Source organism: Telmatherina bonti (genome assembly GCF_933228915.1).
Source record: "Telmatherina bonti genome assembly, chromosome: 12".
NCBI classification, from domain to species: Eukaryota; Metazoa; Chordata; class Actinopteri; order Atheriniformes; family Telmatherinidae; genus Telmatherina; species Telmatherina bonti.
This window is the reverse complement of record NC_136610.1, coordinates 4,056,154-4,072,894: the sequence shown is the minus strand read 5'-3', so window position 1 is coordinate 4,072,894 and position 16,741 is coordinate 4,056,154. Positions and strand designations below refer to the sequence as shown.

The 16,741-nt window shown below is 42.4% G+C and overlaps 1 protein-coding gene across 1 annotated transcript in view; it reads right to left on the bottom strand.

The window, feature by feature from the left end:
• Positions 1-16,741, bottom strand: part of slc7a11 (solute carrier family 7 member 11) — a gene marked incomplete at its 5' end in the record, with an annotated part of 110,893 nt that overhangs the window by 55,458 nt on the left and 38,694 nt on the right. Inside the window, one exon of the mRNA XM_079249707.1 lies at positions 3,933-4,044. Within this exon, the coding sequence (XP_079105833.1) occupies positions 3,933-4,044 (112 nt within the window). The remainder of the gene's footprint in view (positions 1-3,932; positions 4,045-16,741) is intronic.

Here is a 16,741-nt window from a genome sequence, read left to right as displayed (position 1 = left end):
TAATCTCTGGCTGCAAGAAGGCAAGATGTTACACAACTAAACAGCTTGGTTTAGCACCAGTTTAGCTTAGTTAGCGCTTAGCTACAGACTGTGATAACAACCATCCAGCCCCACGCTTACAGCCCAATGAGCTTCGCTTCAGCTTCTCAGAAACCTACCGGTGACGTCACAGAGGCTCCATCGCTCTTTTATACAGCCGATGTGTACACGTCAGACACAGATATAAAATAATACGTAAACTAAGTTTGGCCTTACTTAATTTTCATTCAAACATTAAATTATTTCAGCCTGGTTTTTTTGGGTTTTTTTAAAAAAAAAAAAAGCTCACTTTGGTAAAAAAAAAAACTGTTCTAATTAAGATTTTTCTGTTTTAAGTCACTGAATTTAAATTAAAAAAAATCCTGAGCTGGACTTTAATGTAGATCAGAGAGGAAATGTAGAGGCGCTTTGAGCCTGCAGGAACCAAACTTTTTTTCTCTTCATGGTGACTTTAAACTGGTTTAACCTGTCCTGCAACCTAAACTAAGCATCTGGCTCCAGCAACAGGAACCTGTATGGTGACCACTAAAGACCTGCTGTTTCCTGCTCTGCACATTTCTGTCTGCATGTTAGGTTTCAGCAGACAAAACATCCACTTCCACAGACTCATTAAATCTTCTTCTGGCCTTGGCACACAGAAAACAGGAGAGATTTGGAGAGGTTTTATTGATTGTGAAATCTGCAAAAGTCCGGCACAGGATTTTCACAAGGCTCATATAAACCCACCATGTAGAAATTCATCCAGCTGTCATTCCTTCATCGTGATGAATAAATGTAAGATATCTGGTTTACGGAGAATCCAGAACATTCCGAGCCTAAATGTTTTGCTCCTTCAGCTTCTGCATGATGAAAGCAGTCAGATGACTGTAGTTAGACTCCAGCTAACTGTAATCAGAGTAGAAATCCATTCCTCACTCATTCTGATAGTTTTCCTGTGTTGTGAAAACATTCAAATTGGTGTGAACCAGTCTGGGATTCTGTGCATTCAAACTGGTTATGCTGAACAAAAAGGTTTCGTAAGAGATGATCTCAGCGAAGAGCTGCATCCTCCAACGAACCTCAACCGGAAACACATCATAGTGTCAAAGTGAGATGAAAATAAGTTAAAATAGAAAAGCTGATAGTCATTTAGATTGATCCTCCAGCTGGATCACGTGTCAGTCACATGTCCGTGCTTTCACTTCTTGAAAGTCGCCTCCATGTAGAATCTACATGAAGAAGAGATGCGAGTCGTTTCAGTAAGAGTGGGGAAGCAAGTCACCTTCATCATCATCAGAAAACTCTTCCTGTTTGAGCACTTTGCGTCGAAAGTTACTCATAATTACAAGTTGTAATCCACTATCACCATCTAATAAAAAATAATTCACACAATGATTGAGTCACTTTTCAGTTCAATGTGGTCAAAAATAATTTTAAAAAATGAAAAAATGACACAATGTGTTATTTTACACTGGGTCTCTTTCGTTATTGTGACGGCATTAACTCTGAACAGATCGCTAGACAGAAACTATTTCTTACTTTAGAGAGAAATTCAAGTGTGCAGCAGCTGCGGAATCACAGAACTATCTGTATTCCTTGTTTTAATATATGCAAAGCACTTGGCACTGCTTCATGTTGGAATAAATAATCTTCACTAAAACAAGTGGTGATGGCACCAAACAGCTACAGTGTAGCGAAAATGTATCTACTGTCAGCAGAATAAAGATTCAGTCGTCTCTACAGATCTGAACTGAAGGGAAGGTTGTAATCTGGGTGGAGGAGTAACACGCTGATTTGATAAACAGTATTAGTAAAAGGGTAATTACCTTTGTTAGACAAAGGAAAATCCTGGAAATTCTAATGTTAGATCTGTTGCAACCAAAGGAGTTCTGGTACCAGGTTAGACCCCTTTTTCCACCAGAACAGCATTAATTCATAGTGTGGAAACATTCCTCTGACATTTTGCTCCATACTGACATGAAACATGAGAATTTCCCATTCTACCTCATCATGATGAGAATCTCCCGTTCCACCTCATCATGATGAGAATCTCCCGTTCCACCTCATTATGATGAGAATCTCCCGTTCCACCTCATCACGATGAGAATCTCCCGTTCCACCTCATCACCATGAGAATCTCCCGTTCCACCTCATCACGATGAGAATCTCCCGTTCCACCTCATCATGATGAGAATCTCCCGTTCCACCTCATCACCATGAGAATCTCCCGTTCCACCTCATCACCATGAGAATCTCCCGTTCCACCTCATCACGATGAGAATCTCCCGTTCCACCTCATCATGATGAGAATCTACCATTCCACCTCATCACCATGAGAACCTCCCGTTCCACCTCATCACGATGAGAATCTCCCGTTCCACCTCATCATGATGAGAATCTACCATTCCACCTCATCATGATGAGAATCTCCCGTTCCACCTCATCATGATGAGAATCTACCATTCCACCTCATCATGATGAGAATCTCCCGTTCCACCTCATCACCATGAGAATCTCCCGTTCCACCTCATCACCATGAGAACCTCCCGTTCCACCACGTCCCGAAGCTGCTCTCCTGGATGTAGATCTGGTGACTGTGGAGCCGTTGGAGGACAGTGAACTCATCGTCATGGTGATGTGAGCTTTGTGACATGGTGCATCATCCTGCTGGAAGTTTCCATCAGAAGATGCTACACTGTGCTCAGAAAGGGATGGACATGGTCAGCAGCAGGACTCAGGTAGGCTGTGGAGGTTAAACCATGTCATGGTGGTACTAAGGGGACCAAAGTGGGACCACAAAACCTCCCCCCACCATTCCACCAGCAGCAGCCTGAAGTGTTGATCCTGACAGCAGGATGGATCCATGTTGTCATGATGTTTCCAGCAGATTCTGATCCTACCATGTGAATGTGGAGCTGAACTGGAGACTCATCAGACCAGCAACGTTTCTCCATCTTCTATTGTCCAGTTCTGGTGAGTCTGTGGGAATTGTAGCCTCAGTTTCCTGTTCTTACTGACAGGAGGAACCCGCTGTGGTCTTCTGCTGCGGGGAAGGCCCTTGATCGAAGTCACCATGTCATTTTTATTTATTTTCCTCATGTTGTTATGGATGTTTGATTCATAAATATTGGTAAACAACTGTGGGGACTTGAAAGTAGTTTTTATTTTATCATATTTTCTTTTATTTCTTCTTAACAAGAAGAAAGCTTAAAAACACAGAAGACAGCGAGCGACTCTGTCTTAACTCTCATGCTAACCTCATGCTAACCCTTCAGGTGCATAAAGGAATAAATGTGCAGATCTCGATCTCTGCTATGACGTTGTTTTCTCTGAGCAGTCATGTCAGACGGTTACACAAGCAGAGCTACATCTTGCAGAACTGAAGCCAGCAGATCACCTGGAGAGGCTGTGTTGGCTGCAGATGGATGCTAGCAGAAGCTTGTGGTGAAAAACAAAAGCTGAGCAGCTCCAGATGAAGACAAACTGGCTCCGTGTTGGAAACTCTGCTCCAGTCTGGACGTCAACATCCAGAGGAAAGAAATTCAAACGAAGTATTTTAATGTTGACCCACATCGAACACTGCTGCAAAAGCATGATTGTTTAGTTCTGTTTCCAGCGGCTCCCAGAAACCATCAAAGAACAACTGATTACAAAGAACATAAAGCAACATGAAGGACTGAGGAGGATGAAGCTTTTCTGTTTGTACTCTGTGTGTGGGATGAAAAATCCCCTTTCAGACTCCAACTAAAGGCTCTTGACAAGTGTTTAAGCGGCATTACAAAAGACGGTGAAGGCGCAGCCGCAAACAGAAAACAGCCTCTCCACTACCTCCAGCTGAATGAGAGGACACACAGTCAGCTCGTCACTAAGTCATGATCCGGAAGCAGGACCCATTCACCACAAACAGCTTTCACCCTCCTCTTCCTCACGCTCAGCACCTTCAGCGCAGGAGGCCCAGAAAAGCCTCGGCCGTCACACAGCTGGAGGTCTGGAAGTTTCTGCACATGATGCCGACACTTATGACGACTAGCAGGAACGAAAGCAGCTGATGGCGCGTTTTAAAGGCTGACGCCAACATGGATATTTTGCTGATCAAAAGAAATGAAGCAGCTATTTTCACCAGAGAGAAGATCTGAAACAAAGCTGTGAAGTGGAGCAACAGAACCTCTTTGTGATCTCATTTTATTCCCATTTTATTTTCATTCTGTGTATTTTACCTAATTTTTCTGGTTATTTTTAGTGGGCGTATAAATTTGTAGTAAATTTTAAAAAAAAACTACAGTGGAATAACTAGAATATTGCAGATTTTATGCGGCGTGTATGGTAACACTGGAGGGACATACAGCGTCCTGCTGAAAACAACCCAATAAAATGAAGTGTTCTGTTATAAAACCACTTTTAATCTTAAACTCTATGTTTTTGTCTTCTTTTGATGGCACACTGACATTCATCGGCTTTATTTGTGAGTATTTATGTCACAGAACACAAAAAGGAGTCCTCTGCTTTTAGTCCTTCACTACTTACGCTACGAACACAGTGCTGCTATTTTCTGGTGTTCAGGGAGTGATCTAAGATGGTCCACAGTGGTTCAGCTCTGTTGCCAGCCTGGGAACCCGGGTCGTCCGGACCTGGACCCAGCAGGCTTGTTGGAACCACAGGCCGACAGCCCTCTCATGTACGTTAATGGAGACTACGGTTACGAGGAGTACGGTTTAATTAGCTAAACCCTGATCGCTGATGTGTTTCCACGGCAACCGTATCCTTACATGTCAGAGGTCAGTGTATATGAGCCAGATAGCACGATATCATTGTGATTCAACAGAAAGAAGATAAGAACCAGAAACAAAGCAGGAGTTTGTCTTCTTCCTTCCTGTCATGTAGTTCCATGTTCCAGTCTTTCACTCGCCTCCTGTGAGACTACGTACCACTAAAAGTGGTAACTTTTTAAATTCTGATTTAAGGGTGATCGGTGTGCGAAGACTGAACCAAAGATAAAACCTTTGTGTTCTTCTTTTGTGTGAAAACCCAGAAAAACCCTGCAAAGAACACAACCCTAAGCTTTTCTGTCTTCTCAGCAGGTTTTTGTTTGGAATCTGGAGAAAAGCAGCAGCAAAGAAAACCGTGTCCGTCCCAGTTAGAGGCATGAACCACTACAGCTGAGCTGATGGGAGAAGATGACGGATGTGGATGTCTCCATTCACATTAAGATCAGCTGTTTACAGGCAGGTCATCCATTCTCCCAACCTTTTAGTCCAGTTAGGGGTTGCAGGGGAGCAGTCGTTCAGCGAGGGGCAGGTACACCTGGACAGGTCGCCAGTCCATCACAGGGCAACACAGAGAGACACAATACCATTCACACACACACACACACACACTCTGAGGGGGAATTTAGAGTGATAAGGTAACCCAACATGTGTGTCTTTGCATGGTGGGAGGAATCTGGACAACCTGGAGAGAACACACACATACAGGGAGAACATCCACTTGTTTAACGTACGTTATGTAGCGCATAAGCAGCACCATCTTACACTGTTCCACTCATCAGAACCACTGGGAGAAGACGGGAATGTTGTCCTGGGAAACCTGCATCCTGCTGTTCACACCAACGTTCCACCCCAACAGGCGAGGAGCTCGTTTAGTCCATTTAGCTTTATTTATACAGGAACAATTCACAACGAGAATACCCCGATGTATGCTTACAGACATGGTCCAATCCAGTCCAGTTCAGTCCAATCCAGTCCAGTTCAGTCCAATTCTATTCTATTCTACAGTCATTTAGCAGATGCTTTTATCCAAAGCGACTTACATACATGATCATACCACGATAGGCACATCAGGGGGCAACTTAGGGTTCAGTGTCTTGTCCAAGGACACTTCGGCACGTAGTCAGGGGAAGCATGGAATTGAACTTCCAACTTCCCAGTTACAAGCCAATTGCTCTTCCTCCTGAGCTTCAGTCCAATTCAGTCCAGTTCACTGTGGTCCCATTGCATGTAACCCAAACGGATTCATCAAATAATGCTCCAGCTGATCTACGGAGGTTTTCCAGCATTTCTATCCGTCCAGGAGGTCTACAATCCAGATGTAGTGTTTATTCAGAGACTCTAGATGGTAAATCCACCATTATTTATCACATCTTCATCACCATCACCACCATGTTGCTAAGAGACCTCTATTTTCACCTGGACATGATGATGAAGACACTTCCTGTCAGACTTTCCACCAATCAGAGACCTTAAACTGACGGTAACGTCCAATCAGGAGCAGCCAAAGATCAACAAGTGATGAGAAAAGCAGGAAAATAATGATCCTCTATGGCTGGAATGAAGCCAAGAAGACGTTTTCTTTTGCGTGGTCTTGGTGAAAAATGAATGCAACACTGGATGGAAAGAAATCTTGTGACACTACTGGAGCGTATGAAAACAATGACGCAGAGATCAATGCTGGTATGAACGGCGGTCCACCTGTCGCTGTGTGTGACTGTGGTTTTTATCGAAGCCAGGCGGTGAAGTTTCTGCTTTCCACCGTCTGAACAAGCGCTTCAGTGTCGTATGAGATGAAGCGTGTTGGCCTCAGCTGACGCCACTCCACGTCTGCAGCGTTCCTGCTGTGGATTCTTCACATCCTGATCAGTGGGGATTTACACTCTATAAATGTGGGTTTTTAACAAAATGGAGCCCAGAATAGAAACTAAATAAATGTAAAACTTCAGCTGCCTGGAGATTATTGGCTAGTTTTAGGCTCCAGCATCTATCCGCCAGCAAGGTTCACTGTTAAAGTTTCCGGCTGGCATCTCCACGCCTTCACCTATTCATGGAGAGGGTGAATAATAGACAGATCAGGGCTCTGGGCTCCTCTCTGATGCCCCGTTTCTTCCTTCTGCACCGCCAAGCAGGTGGGAAGGCCATGTCTGGGACCTAAAGCAACACACTGTTCAGCCAACAGAGGAGAAAAACAGAGTTAGGGACGGAAACAACTGAACGTCATGTTCCTCCAGGAAGTCCCAATGTTTCCTCATGAAACTTTTATCAAAAACACAACTTAAGTCAAGTTTCCAGACAAATAAATGAATAAATAATGTGATGAAAAGCAAAACAAAAGAATAAAGAGAAGCTTATTTTAAAGAGAAATCTAACAGCAGGTGGAAATCCCTCAGATGGAAGAGTTTCTCAGCATCCAGACTAAAACTGTTCCTCATCTCTGCAGCAAATTTAAAGCTCCATTTCAGAAAATAACGGGCAGAAAAGTCCTACTTTTATTCAGCCTATTAACAAAATGTGACCAAAAAACAACAGTAAGTGTCGTGTCCAGTACCATTCATTCATTCATTATCTGTTTGGTCCGATTCAGGGAAGCTGGAGCCTATCCCAGCAGTCTTTGGGTGGAAGGCCGTGTACAGTCCCAGTAAAAAGGTTTGTTTCCCATTAAACCACATAATAAATCCACAGGTAAAAGGTTCTTTTTTTTTCTTTCTTTTTTTTAAATTTTGAACTAAAAAAAAGGACTTTTAAAAGAACAAATGTTCATTCATTCATTCATTTTCCAAACTGCTTTATCCAATTCAGGGTTGCGGGGAAGCTGGAGAACAAATATTGGTTACAACAAACAACAAATAAAATAAGCTTCTTAAGTTCGAAAAAGGGTTTTAGAAGAAGTTGGGCACTTATCTAGTCCAAACCCTCTTATCGATGACACCGTATGACAGCATGAAAAATACACTAATACACATTAAATTCCATTACAATGAAACTTAAACAGTATACAGTCATAATACACACAATAAATCATAGAATTCAACATATATTGCTTTAAAAAAATAACCTTATTTGCCTCATAACTTTCAATTATCTCATCTTTTATCATTTGTTTAAATTTTCCTATTGACTGACATGATTTTATTTCTTTACTGCAGCTGTTCCAGAGGTGAACTCCTCTTTCTGGAAACGCTGCTAGAAGATGTGAATGGAGGGCGGATGTGGCCTCGACTGCCAGGAGGCCAGCAGGACTGGAAGCTGGAGTTACTGGTTTCCTCTAGAGAACACCATGAACATCTTCTTTTTTACGCTACAGCAGAAAACGGAAGCAGTTCCTCCTGACCTTTAGTCCTCAGATAGAAAGACGTTCATTAAGCTGCAAAAGATGAAAAGTTTCTTATTTTACTGAACTGCAGGTAGAAAACTAAATACAGACAGATCTGTTTGGTTTGTAAATGTGGGTTTGAAGTTGTCAGGAACATGCTGGAGTCTTCAGAAAGAGCTGGTCAGTGTTGAGACAGAAATGAAATGTAAGAAAGAAACAAGTTTCCTGGATTTTCAGTTAAACTTAGTCTCCATCTCGCTGTGCGACCGCAAAGACAAGTCATGCTTCTCAGGGACATATTTCTATTCTTTTGAAATGAAATTTTTCACTCCTCTGATCTGGTTTTACGCTGAGAAAGGGCAATAAAGGAAAAGCTTCTTCTAAAACGCTGCTTATTAAGTTTTAAATTCAACAAAAGCACAAAATGATTTATGGATTAGTGTCGCATCACGCAGTGTCTTTATGAAGCTTCCTCTTTCAGACCACACAGTATGAGAACTGCAAAGGTCACATGTCTCAGAGAAAACCCAGAACCAGCCCTGAACATCAGGATCAGCAGCAGCTAGATGAGTTTCCAGTTAGTCCTGAAAGCTCCCCATATCTCTGTGTGATCCAGAACATCCAACATCGCTGGGAGAGAAGGAAATGAGAGGAAAGGTTTAGTGTTAATAAAAATCTCTGCCTTCCAAAATAACTTGTTCATTCACACACTGAGCAGATGAGCAGGTGTGTGTCTGTGTGTGTAGTCGCTGCATTATTACAGGAAGCATGGCGGCTTGATAAAGCCCGAGCCTGCAGTGTGTGTGTGTGTGTGTCCACACAGACACAAGTTAGTGTTTTCTTTACCTGTCCTGACGCCTGATCCACATCAGCTGTTGGGTCTGATCAGGCGCCGCAGGTCCAGTTCTGTGTTTCCGGTCGACACAAACAGGCGGCCAGTGGGCTGTGAACACTCACGGTGTGTGTGTGTGTGTGTGTGTGTGTATTTTTCTTACTGTACTGTTTATGTGGACACTGTTTTAGTGTGGACACTGTGGTGGACACCGTTACCATGGTGACCTGAGAGGGCAAAGGTCACAATGACAACCAGTAAATATGATTTTTTTAATAAACGTGATAGTCTGAGGAGCTGTGTGTCTTTGTGGTGGTTTGGGTTCCATTATGGAGAATATAATAGTTTTGGGACAGAAATGTTCTTAGACATTCATCCTGCTCTGTAAACCGCTGTCCTTCTGACATCACTTCTGGTCCAGCATTAATCTACCAGTAAAGCACTGGGAGAGCCAGACCCGCGCCAAGCTGCCCATTTCCACCCACACTGTGCCAAACCTTTAAAAAATTCCAGTGTCCACAGTTTCATCCACAACACTCCCAAAGTGTTATACAAGTTAGACCAAAACCCGTTGTGAGGAAAAATTCCCCCTAAAATCCAGTTTTTCCGTGCGGTTGAAGGCAGATCAATGAAACAGACAGATCAATGAAGGCAAATCCAACCTCCTCCTGGGTGGAGGTGATGAAGAAGACACTGGACAAGGTTTGATCATACAAACTCACAGATAGATGATTTAACCCTTTGCAATATAAACAATAACCCGTTGATGCACCACTGGATTGGACACAGCTTCGGCTGCCAACAAACTGTTCCTGAAGCTGGCAGTCGATCATCTGCATTGATTGTGCCTAAACTAACTGATTAAAATTAGATTAAATGTATATTTTGCAACACAGATGAAGCATCAGATTGGAGCAACAACCCGGTCACAGAGGAAGCAGCGGCAGCTCACTTCCCACAGGAGAGACCAGGAAAGTTTTCTCTGCAGGCGGGCGACCAAATGCAGGAAATGACATCTGCAACCAGAAGGGAGCTCAGACCTCCACCAGGCCATTGTAACAGGTTGTTTTGTTGGCTTTTTCTTTTTCTTGCCAAAGATTCTGGGCCAAACGTTTGAGTTAGAAGCTCAAAATGATCCTGCTGGATCCAGGTGGTGGTCCAGATCATCCCCAAAATCTAATCACGTGTTTCTTATTTCATTCTGAGATTTCCTGAAAAATTAATCAGTTTCCATACGTAGCTTTTTAAGTTATGTTGCCGACAGACAAAACAACCCCACCAAACACATGACAATGGCTGCCAGCTTCTCCATGCTAATGGTTAGCCTGTCCATAACGGTTAGCCTGTGCATAACGGTTAGCATGTCCAAAATGGTTAGCCTTTCCATAATGGTTAGCCTGTCCATAATGGTTAGCCTGTCCATGACGGTTAGCCTGTCCATAATGGTTAGCCTGTCCATAATGGTTAGCCTGTCCATAAAGGTTAGCCTGTCCATAATGGTTAGTCTGTCCATAACGGTTAGCCTGTCCATAACGGTTAGCCTGTCCATAATGGTTAGCCTGTCTGTAATAGTTAGCCTGTTCATAACGATTAGCCTGTCCATAACGGTTAGCCTGTCCATAACAGTTAGCCTGTCCATAATGGTTAGCCTGTCAATAACGGTTAGCCTGTCCATAACGGTTAGCCTGTCCATAACAGTTAGCCTGTTCATAACAATTAGCCTGTCCATAATGGTTAGCCTGTCTGTAATGGTTAGCCTGTTCATAACGATTAGCCTGTCCATAATGGTTAGCCTCTCCGTGATGGTTAGCCTGTCCATAATGGCCATCTGAGTCGGTGCCAGCAGGTCACCAATACGCTTTTCCAAGACTAACATCAGAGTCTCTTTCCTTGTAGATGCCAGAGGGAGTGTTTTATGGTGTAGACCACCAGCCTAGAGAAGCTTCTCAGCAGCCCCTCCAATGCAGACACACACACACACACACATACACACGGGCATTGTCCAGGTAGAACGAGCCGTTGTCTTCTGATTTCGCCACCGCAGATGGATTGGTTACCCATGCAGGCTGCTCAGCCATCAGACTTTACTGTTAATGTGTGGACCTGGTGATTAAATATTATTAAATGTTAGTTTGCGACCCGCTACAAGACCGCAGATGTAAATCAGCAGCTAAATCCATCTACGCATTTTACAATTAAGGGTTGCAGGGAAGCTGGAGCTATCCCAGTAAACACTGGGCAGGTTGCCAGCATTCTGCTACTGGGACGTAACCTGATAAAAAGCATTAGCGTTGCCAAATCTACCTGTTGCATTTTAAGTTTTCCCAGCTGTATCTACACTTGTCCATCAGAAAGCAAGAGTTTAACTTTAAATAAACTTTTTCATACACCTGTCAGACGTACCTGATACATGCTAATAAATTCTTCATGTGAGCTGTTATCCAACTCTTGTTTCTCTTAGTTTTAAACAGACTGAGATAAGGATACCGTGATATTTATTTAATATGACAAGAAGCCAAATTTAGCTTCTCACAGGCTTGGACGAGTAACTGACCTCATCATTATGCTGGCTGTGAGGCTCAGGAGAAAATATTTAATGAAGAGACTGGCTCGATCTTCCTTTTTCCCAGCTAACGGAGCAACAGGTCCCCATTACGCATGGTTTTATGGAACAATAGCAGGAAAAACAAAACAAACAGAAAACCTGATAAGCCCTGTTTTAAACATCTTCACAAACCTTTCTGACAGTTTGAGTTTTCCCAGCGTGATTGTCTGGAAACTCTAAAATGAACGGTCCTTCTGGGGTTGGTAGTGCTGATGGTATGAACTTTCACCATGTTGTGGAGGCTGTGGCCAGCTGGTGGCCTACCGCCTGGACAGGAACTGATGTTTGCTTTGGTTAAATGGAAAAGTCTGCAAAACAAATCCAGCAATTCAGGAATGTGTTAGAGCCATCATATATGTGTAATGCTGCCTGCGTCATGAGAAGTCATCACATCATTATTTGCACAGTGTGCGCCTCATTACAGAAGCCATGTCAGAAACTTGTGCAATAAGCTTGGTCTAATGTGTACTTGGAGGAATGTTGTTTAGCTTCTCCAGGTGATGCTGTCTGCTGTCAGGATGCTAATTAACTCAAAAAAGCCCACTTAGATGGTTTTGTTGGCATCAGTGTACCATGCCGGGTGTAAATGTCAATCATCTCGTCTGTTTGAGTGGAAATAAAATCAGCAACCCAACTTCCATCATCTCTTATAATAGTCACTATGAAACCCAGCAGCTCATTATGGACCATTTTTTGACGAGCCATTAAAACAGTTGCTGTCCTCCGGTGCTCCTCCTGAAGATTATCCAGGAAAGCAACCAAATTTACCAGTCTTTAAGAAATGCTGCCATTCAGAGGTAAGTCTAATCACTACCAAACAAACTCAATCCAAAAGCAGCACAAAAGTTCAGACAATCAATTATTTTTGATCAAACATGCTGGTTTTATCCGGCTCCTAACTGTCCTTCGATCCAGCAGGGTTATGGCGAGCTTGTCTGAGTTATGCGTGTTCATCCTGGTCATTTTGTTCTTTTACTTTCTCAGGAAGGTGCTGCACATCGCTCACCATCCAGGCTGGATGTGCCACAGCAAGATAGCCTTAAGAGAAGCTCTGGTGGTAGCGTTTTTACTTCTTGCTTGCTTGCTTTCGGGATGATCAACGCCTAGGTCTTTCGCTGTCAAAGTTCCACTTTAAAAAGGAGAAAATGTCTTACGGAACTAAGATGTGACCTTGTCTTGGTTTTCCTCTGTCAGATTGTAAAACGGATTCCTGTTGAAAGAAGGCGTCCTAGCTTTGGATAAAACTTTGGGCATAAAATTAAAGATCCTTGTTGAGCTAGTTTGCTCGGTAGCGTTGACAGGCGAGTTGTCTAAAGTCCCACCTCTACGCTGATCTTTCCATCAGAGCCGAACAGAGCTGTAGGAAAAAGATCAGCAGAGCTTCTTCTGGAACAGACCAACACATTATGGAGAGCTCGGCGGAAAAAAAAGAGCCTTTTACTCAGTAGGAGGCATAAAGGGAGGGCTCAGAGTCATCAAAGCATAATCAAACTTTAGTCTTTCAGCCTGATCCTAAGGCTCATTTCTGCTCGGTGCAGAAGACGGGTAAGCAGTCAGACCGGTTCCTTACAAAATTTAGTTTGTTTTGTTCGTGAGCTGTCAGATGATGTAGAAAACGGAACAATACCACCAGAAGTTGCATTGTTGTGTAGCTGACATATAAACAACAAAAGAAATAAACCAGAGAAGAAGAAGCAGAACAGGAAGATAGCACAGAAACCACCAAACAGAAAGCACCAGAAGAAGACGCAAAAAAGTTTATGATAGCAGCAAAATACTTTGTGGCTGAATTCTTGTAGTTCTGCTGGTGTTCTAGGACGATTATAAACTTCTTTACATCGGTACTTTACTGCTACCAGGCAGTGTAAAACTCATCGCTGCCCTCTAGTGGTTGAACGGACTGATCTATGGAACGGCAGATAGATACGGTGGCCCTGAAGTGTCACAGCAAAACAAAAGCTACAATACATAACAATTAGCCACATCACAACATAATTAGCCACAACACAACACAATTAGCCACAACACAACATAATTAGCCACAACACAACACAATTAGCCACATCACAACACAATTAGCCACATCACAACACAATTAGCCACAACACAACACAATTAGCCACATCACAACACAATTAGCCACATCACAACACAATTAGCCACAACACAACACAATTAGCCACAACACAACATAATTAGCCACAACACAACACAATTAGCCACAACACAACACAATTAGCCACAACACAACACAATTAGCCACAACACAACACAATTAGCCACAACACAACATAATTAGCCACAACACAACACAATTAGCCACAACACAACACAATTAGCCACATCACAACACAATTAGCCACAACACAACACAATTAGCCACAACACAACATAATTAGCCACAACACAACACAATTAGCCACAACACAACACAATTAGCCACAACACAACACAATTAGCCACAACACAACACAATTAGCCACAACACAACACAATTAGCCACAACACAACATAATTAGCCACAACACAACACAATTAGCCACAACACAACACAATTAGCCACATCACAACACAATTAGCCACAACACAACACAATTAGCCACAACACAACACAATTAGCCACAACACAACATAATTAGCCACAACACAACACAATTAGCCACATCACAACACAATTAGCCACATCACAGCATGTTAAGCTACAACGGAAATTACATACTTTGTATTATTTTTGTCGCAGGACCATCGTAATGGAATTTACGTCACCGATACTCAGCAGTTTTCAGTACAGATAAGCGAAAAATCTTTTGAAAAAGTTTGAGAAGTAAATAAAACACTGATGGTAAAAATAAAAAAATAAAAATGAATTAAAAAAAATAAAAAGCATGTCACTTCCGTTGTAGCTTAAAGTGTTGTGGCCTTTTTTTTTTTGCTGTGACACTTCAGGGCCACCGTACATGGAAGCATGAAGGCAGTGACGTACGACAAGGCAATGCAGATGTCCACATAAAAGGAAGCAAAAATGAACCTTTGTCTCCTTTTATTTCTGTTTATCTCTGTCTCCAGTCTTGCAAGAAATTTGGGATCCTCTTCGGCTCACGTTGGAGTATTTCATATTTACAGAGATGCTGGAGCATTTTGTGCTGTGAAGAAGATGGAAACATGATCTCTCACGAAGAAATCTGGCCAAACTAAATTTCTACTTTTACTTCAGATGGATTCACTGTTTTTCCTGCTTTATCATCTTACAAAGAAAGTTGGGATGGAGGTCTCAGGAGGCAAAAGAAGAGCAGACAGAGATGGAATGAGAGTTACAGAGAGGTAGAGATGAAGCAATCAGCCATCAGCGTACATCAGATCCTCAGAGACAGGAGGACGCAGCAGAGTTAATCCCTCTGAGCGTTCGCAGACACAACTTCCCTGATCCCGTTTTAATTAAACCAGCTACTTTTATTCATGCAGTATCGCTCGTGTGCACTTCCTGTTCTTTGTCTTTTATCCAAATGGGACCAACAGTAGAACTCAGGTTGAACAGCAGTGTTGGTGTGAGTCTAAAAGCCACAGTAAGGAAATGGTCATTTCAAAGCAGACCATGTCAGCTGGAAAATCAGTGAAACTTTGTACAATCCCAGCACATCATGTTGTGTTCCTCTTGCGATGATGCGGCTCCTCACTGCTAACAGGATGCTACACAGCAAACACAAAGCAGAGTTCCTGTTTGTGTTGCAGTCAGGAGGAGATCTATGAGTGAAGCTACCTGAGCATCTGGTGGAAGATGTCCTGAATAAATGTCCAGATTCCTGGTCAACTCACCTCTGTCTTGTCTTCACTCTGCCTGTTTTCTTTTGTTGCTGTCAGATAGAAAACTTGTCACTTTTAGCAACTTGTTCCCTCATGTCTGTTTGAATACAATGCAGCGCGACTCAAGGTGTGTGTGTGTGTGTGTGTGTGTGTGTGTGTGTGTGTGTGTGCGCGTGCGTGTGTGCTCTGTGATGTATATACATGATGCGGACATGTTTTATTTTGCAACTTCGGTTTTATGACTCAGTAAAAACCAAAAAGGCCAATGCCTACGTTTACCTGGTGTTTTTTAATTCGGAATTAATAATTCGGAATAAAATAATTCGGAATTAACGTATTATTTGTATAAAAATAATAATGATGGTTTACATGAAACACATCCTCACTTAATTCCTCTTTAGAGCGGCGGGTTGGGAAGGGTTCTGATTGGACGTGACATATAATGTAAACCGGAAATAAACAAAGTCGTAACTTATAAAAACTGCATAATAAGTACTAGTTTCACCGCTATTTTTATTCTAAATGTGAAGTAGCAGCTCAACACCAGCATACTACTTCACTTTCTGCAGCAGCTGAGAAGGAGAAGAAAGATAGAGCACCGAACACGGGAGGTAAAACAAGGCGCGTCATCGGGACAGGACAAGGTAACGAGCATGCTCAGAACGACTGGAATGAACTTAGAGCGGAACGAAGGTTTACATGACAGAGGGATTAAATAGTTCGGAATTAAAATGCGAATAAACCAGGCACATTGGAATTAAGTTTAATTCCGGATAGAAATTTGCATTAGGAATAAGGTTGATTACATGGTTGTTTTTCATCAGTTTAAAGCAGAATTAACTTTTGAAAAGAATCATAAAAATAGGCCAATTAGCAAAGGCCCCTAGAGGCCAAGAATACAGTACTACATGGTGTTAATTGTGCAAACCTGTGATAATTATGATTGCTCTGACTGTTTGTGTCACTGTACACCAACGATACGCTTTGGTGTATTTTTGTTATTCTTGCCCATTTTTAATCAAGCTCTTTTAATTCTCACCACTTTTAATGGCTGGACCTGGATGTTTTTTCCATTCCTTGGATTAGAGTCGTCCCCTCAATTAACTTTTTCTCTGAAGTAAACAGGAATTAAAACTTCCATATAAATGTTGCCATTGTTAAGGTGGAATTATTGGAGGACTTAAACGTATGTGAATAAACAGGTGTGGTATCCACTAGACGTCCAGAATCTCAGCTAAAAGCTCATTAAAACCATTTCTGTCACCACCAAACACATTTAAGACAAAAAAGTAAAAGAGCAGATAACTAAAGTTTGCAGAAAGATGGAAACACAAATGTTGGATCAACCGATGGCGCGAACACGGACACGGACGATGTCTCCACTGAGAGTTCATCATCTCCAGCTG